The 6,000-nt window shown below is 57.1% G+C and overlaps 1 protein-coding gene across 1 annotated transcript in view; it reads left to right on the top strand.

Annotated features, from left to right (window-relative positions):
• Positions 1-655: 655 nt before the first annotated feature.
• The window catches only part of SLIT1 (slit guidance ligand 1), a 164,302-nt gene continuing 158,957 nt past the window's right edge, over positions 656-6,000 (top strand). The window contains exon 1 of the mRNA XM_045878537.2: positions 656-852. Within this exon, the coding sequence (XP_045734493.1) occupies positions 656-852 (197 nt within the window). The remainder of the gene's footprint in view (positions 853-6,000) is intronic.

The raw sequence follows: 6,000 nt of genomic DNA, 5'->3' as shown, positions 1-6,000 counted from the left end.
TAAGTGTGCACATACTCTCAGTGTGTGTGTGTGTGTGTGTGTGTGTGTGTGTAGCTGGCCAGGGCCAAGACTGGGCAGGTCGGCCGTGGCCATTCTCCCATCCCCTCCCCCGCAGCCCCCTGCCGCTCGCGGCGCCTCGAAGGTTCCACCTTTGAAACTACGCTGCTCGCTGCAGCCGCCGAGTGGTCTTCGGGAGGCGGGGGAGGGGGGTGCTGGGGGAGGGCGGGGAGGAGTCTGGCCCTGGATGTGTGCTTTTCGATTGATGGATGACTGCCGGGTGGGAGCGAGCGGTGCGGGTGTGAGTGTGTGATTGTGCGTGTGTGTGTGTGTGTGTGTGCGCGGGGTGCGTGCGCGCGCGGGGCCTGCCCATTTTCCTCCTCGCAGCAGTCAGTTGGGAGCTGGAGGGAGGGGGAGAGGGAGACGCCGCCAGCGCGAAACCGGAGAGGAGCCGAGCGCCCTCCGCCCAGGGGCCCTCGCTCGGTCCGCACACAGGCGCCGTCGCTTGGCGGAGCAAGGTGCCTCCCGGCCCGTGAGGGCGCCGCGCACGGGCCTCCTCGGTGGCGCTGCCCCGGGACCGCACCTGGAGGCCGCCCCGGACGGGGATGGTAAGCGGCCGCCGCCGTCTGGCACACAAGCGGGACGCGGTGAGGGCACCATGGCGCTGACGCCCCGGAGGGGGCCCTCGGCGGGGCTTGTCCGGCCCGAGCTCTGGCTGCTGCTGTGGACGGCCGCCTGGCGCCTGGGTGCCACCGCGTGCCCCGCCCTCTGCACCTGCACCGGCACCACGGTGGACTGCCACGGCACGGGGCTGCAGGCCATCCCGAAGAACATCCCACGGAACACGGAGCGCCTGTGAGTACGGCCCCCAGCCCCAGCGCGCAGGGAGCCCCGAGGTTGCCCTCCCACCCAGACGCAGTTCGGGGCTGGGGTGAGGGCAGGACCGTTGGGGCCCCGGGCTCCGCAGCCAACAGGGGGGTCAGTGCCTGCCAGGGTCCTTCCGGAGCCAGGAGCCAGCGGCATCACTGTTTCCTTTTCCAGGGATTCAAAGGGCCCTGGCGGGGCTGGCAGCTCCCAACCTCACACCTGCACCCTGCACTCAGCACTGGCAGGCCCATCCCACTGCGCCAGCACTTTATTCCTCCAGGGTGCTGGGAATTGGTGCCAGAAAGCCTTCCTGGCACCCAGGGGGAAGCTCCTCACACTGCCAGGCATCATATCTCCTTTTGGGCACATGGATCTTGGGCTGTGTTCTGAGCACTGTGTGTGGACTGGGCTTTGAGGCAGGTGATGGGCAGCAAGATGGGATGGAGTTGAAGTTTCCAGTCTTCCCCTTCCTCCCCATTGTTTGTCCCAGAGCCTTAAGAATTATTCTCTTGCAGGTGTCAGGCATTGGTCCCCCAACTCCCATCCAGCCATCCCCAACCCAGGCAGACAATGGGACCTGAGGGATTTGGGTTTGGGGCCTGGGATATGTTACATCGACACCCAGAAAGGGGTAGGTGTGATCTGGACTGGGAGCCCCGTGAATCATGCTGAGCGGTCAGGAGCCTGGAGTGGAGACATTGACCATGGAAAGTCATTTAAAAAATCATTTCTCTTCCCTTATTCTCTTTCACTTCTAAATTCTTGAGGAAACTCGGTCCTTTCTAGACCCGCTGAGCTTTGTAGGGTGTGTGTGTGTGTGTGTGTGTGTGTGTGTGTATGGTTACCGTGTATGTGTTTATATGGACCTATATAATTTGCTTTGCTAGATTCTCCTGCAGAATGTGCCTCTGTGTGAATTCCTAGTATCCGTGGTGTCACCTCAGTAATGGGGGTTGTGAGAGTCCCTGTAACGTGGGCGTGTGTGTGGATTTTTGGTCATATGCGGGGGCCTTTGTGCTGCCTGCAGAGCTGACTGCCTCAGGAGATTTTTGAACTGGACTTTGGAGAAGGCTGCTGGCTCCTCTGAAACCTGCATGCTCCTTCCCACACTCCTAGGGAACTGCAGTGGCTCTCAGGAAAGGCGTACAGATTTCGATAACTTGAGCACATTTTCATGGCTCCCAGCCGGCCAGAGGCAGAAATTTGACCCTGGGGAGAGCTGTCTCCTGGATCAAACTCCGTACCAAGGTCAGCAATTAGTGAGCACACATTTGCCCTAGACTCTTCTTGGCTGAGTCTGAAAAATTCCCACGGAGGTTTCAGAGAATTTGCAATCTAGATGCAATCTAGATGGGAATTGGCGTGTGTGTGTGTGTGTGTGTGTGTGTGAGAGAGAGAGAGAGAGAGAGAGAGAGAGAGAGAGAGAGAGGATAGTGTGTGTGAGGACAGTGTGTGTTGTGGGGCTGGGGAGAGATGCTGGTGTGGAGAGAGGTTGGACCGAATCAAGTTCCTGGGCATTATGCTATGTGGCCGTGGAGAGGGACTGGGCATCAGAAATCTGCCCAGAAGACCCCTGAGGTTGCAGGGTCATTCTCTACACCTGTTTACTCTGGATCTCTTCTCCATTCCTCTGCCTCGTCCACAGGGCATTTCTCCTGCAGCTGTTACCCTGGTAGCAGCCTAGGTCTGAGACATAGTAGCCCCTTACCTTTGCTTTTGGATCTGAATCTTGAAGTCATCTCATTCCTTGCTCTTTCTCTCCACCTTTAGTTTTGAGGACAGTGTCTCTTTTGATGTTCAGGAACTCATGAGCTCTCTTGCAATCAGAGTGGAATGGAAGTGAAATTTCCTAGTGCAAAAGAAAGAGTTGGGGTCCAACGGCCTAGGTTGCTGTGTGACCTTGGGCAAGTTACTTAACTTCTCTGAGCCTTAGTTGCTTTCCACTCAGAAAATGGGACTGCTGATACAAAAGTCTCTGGTTCTTGTGAGGACCAAAGATAATGTGTGGAAAGTGCCTAGCTCATTATGATGCTCACTGAGTGAGAGGCATTATTACAATAGGATCAGGAGAAGCGTCTTGTTCTTTAATTCAGCAAACGTTTACAGGGCCAGGAACTGCCCTCAGTGCTGAGGCTCCAGCAGGGAGTGAGCAAGTCCCTGCCTTCAAGGGACATACAGCTGAGAGGCCCAGACAGGGGACACCTAACTGTAAGCTTTTGGGAGAGGGCGAGGCTAGCAGTGTGATGGGGCTGTGGTGGGGAGCATTGGGGTGGGAAGCACTTTTCTTGGGGGGAAGGTGCTTCTCAGAGGATAGACCATTTTATTAGCACACTTTGGGACCCAAGAGTGGTTGGTGGGAGCCTGCTCAGCAGAGAGGGCAGGCAGCCCAAACAGAGGGAATGCATGAGCAAAAGGCCTGCAGGTGTGCCTGAGCCAGCCTGATGGGTGAACAGATCAGCTGTCCCCCAGCGTGCTGTGTCCAGTCCGATGTGATGGGGCTTGAGGCTGGGAAGGCTGGGAAGAGTCAGGAAGTCCTCTTTCCCTGGATTTTCCCTTTGGGGACTTCGGGGATGGAATCCACGGGTGAGTTATTGTGGAGGAGTCAGGGGAGGTCTGGTTTTTGCTGTGTGCAAAACTTCTTGGGTGGGGAAAGGATGTAGAAAACAGAGGGAGCCTGACTTTGCAGCAGGTAGGCCTCAAAAGAGCCATTTGAGGAAGAAAAGAACACCCCAAAAAGAGGCCTTGGTGAGAACACAGCCAGACTCAAAATAACGTAGCAAACGCTCTCTCTCATCGATATGGGCATCGTGCAGTACTGGGGCCCGGAACGGCGGCCCCCGAGGCTGTGAAATTTGGAGAGACTGCAGCTGTGCATTCGCCTTTTGTCTCGTGGGCAGTTTCTATGGCAGCCTGTGAGGCCTGGCAAGTTTATGATCCCATATCCCATAGCTCTGGGTGCAGGCCTATCCCCCCAAGTGGGAAGAAGTTGGTCTGCTGCAGGGACATCTGGGAAGAGGCTGTGCAGGCCCCAGAGCTGTGGAGGAAATTGGCTCAGCCAGAGGGACTATGGGGCTGGTGGGCTGGGTGAGGAAGCGACGCTGAATAATTCACTGCCGTGGAACAATTCAAATACAGAGTGAGGGTTAGGGGTGTGGTGGAGGAGGCCTGGAAGCTTCATCTCTTTGTAGAACTCAGCCTCAGAGGGACCCAGCTGTGGCCACTATTAATTGTCTTTTCTCCCACTCAAGGACTTTGACTTTCAGTCGGATTTTTTTTAATTAAAAAAGTCTTTTAGACTAGAGCATCCAGGAGAGTGTGGTAAGAGAGTGTAGTGTGGGGGGACACTGCTTCTCCCTTCCACCCCAGGCGGGCACTTGCATTCTAGGCTTGTGGGGACAGGGTGCAGAGATGGGAGAGGCCTGAGGATGGTAAGGCCAGGAAGGACCCTGGGGAAGGCCCACTGGCTTCCATTTGCACCCCCAGCCCAGCGTGGTCTGCTGTTCATCAGTTTCTGGGGGCCCGCTCTCTTGCCCCGTGGCCAATTGGTCCACTGCCCTAGCTCCCTGCCTGCTGCAGAGGCCTGGAGGGCCCTTGCCTTTTCCCGGCTTGGCCCCCTGATACTGGAGGCCCCATTCAATGGGGCTGGGTGGTCAGGCCCAAGGAAGACTTCCCAGGGCACTCCAGACAGATTGTTTGGCAGCCTGTTTGGAATGCCAAATCACGATTGGATGGTGGTCATGGGGAGGGGTCGGGGGCCAGACAGAAGCCATGTCTGTACCATGGTCTCCTGGGGCGGAGACCTGCACTCTGCAGAGGATGCTGCCTTTAGGTGGGGCTTGCATCTCTAGTAGCAGGTGCCCTGGGCTTCTTGCTGGGCTCTGCATGACTGGTGGCAGGCCCCTGGTGCCATCACTCCATCTGCTGTGAGACTCAGTTTCCCCATATGTAAAAGGGGAGGATGACTGTGTTGCAGGTTGGTGGTGAGGGTTAAGGGACCCAATGCACATAGAGGACCCAATGCTTGGCACAGGGCTGGTGTGTGAAAATGCTTTGTGATTTAACTAGATGATGATGTTATTATTATTTTTATTATCTGAGGAGCTCAAGCAAAGGTTTGAGGGTTCAGTGGGGCAGGAGGGAGTTTGGGAGGTAAGCATGTGAGAGTTGGCCATGCTGCAAGCCGGCTCTCCTGGAGTCTGGCTGCACAGAGTGCTCCTTCCTTGCCCCCACACATCTTTGTCTCCATCTCCTGCATTTGGAAGAAGGAGCAGGGTGGGCGGGGAAGCAGGCAGGGATTCTCTGCAGGGTGGATGGTGTGATGGCATGGTTCTGGAGCCAGACTTCCTGCGTTGTTAGCCCCATTCTGCCACGCAGCAGCTGGGGGGACCTTGGGCGGATTATGGGGTTTAATTAATTCATTCAACAGATAGCTGTCTATTGAAGGGCTGCATGGTGCTGAGGGAATGGTGCCGGACAGAAGCCCAAACAGCCTGTCCCTCCCTGAGTTTTAGTCCGGCAAGGGAGGAAGCGACGAGCAGCACAATATGAGAATAAACACGTAATTGCAAACTGGGGTCAGTGCCCCGGAGGAGCGCGGGACTTCTCAGCACCCCTGTTGCCTTGCAGTGGGGATGATGGCAGGACCTGCTGGTTGAAAGGAGAGGCTGGTTGTGCGGACGGCCTACGGCAGGGCCGGGAGCCGCACTTTGCACTGGGCCTGGCACACAGCTAGGGCCCTAGAAGTGGTAGTATTATTATGGTTATTAAGGTGACAGAATGGCAGGGACAGGAAAGGGACTGGGGCGACACTCAGGGCTGGATCCCAGCCTGGTCCTGCTCCCTCTTCCCTTCCCGTGCAGCCCCCGGTGCTCTGGATCCCCAGCGAACCCTGCCCTTGCCTCCCAGCCGGCTCTGAGGCAGGGGGCTGGCCCTCGGTGGCCCTGGCTGCCCGAGGCTGCCAGCAGGGGCGGCCGTGCTCTTTGGGGCCGGGTGAAGGGCGGCGGGGACCGGCAGCTCCTGCATTATTGGAAGCAGACGGGAGCTTTGGCGGACTTGCCGCCTCCCGTTCTGTGCTGGCATTAGCAGCTCGGCAGGGCTCTTGCTTAATGGGATTTTCTCCCCAAATGCTGTAATTAT

This window comes from Mirounga angustirostris, unplaced genomic scaffold (assembly GCF_029215605.1).
Source record: "Mirounga angustirostris isolate CCGP_5_RB_7025 unplaced genomic scaffold, mMirAng1.0.hap1 SCAF_6, whole genome shotgun sequence".
NCBI classification, from domain to species: Eukaryota; Metazoa; Chordata; class Mammalia; order Carnivora; family Phocidae; genus Mirounga; species Mirounga angustirostris.
Note: the sequence above shows the minus strand (reverse complement) of the source record. Positions and strands in the feature narration are given on the sequence as shown.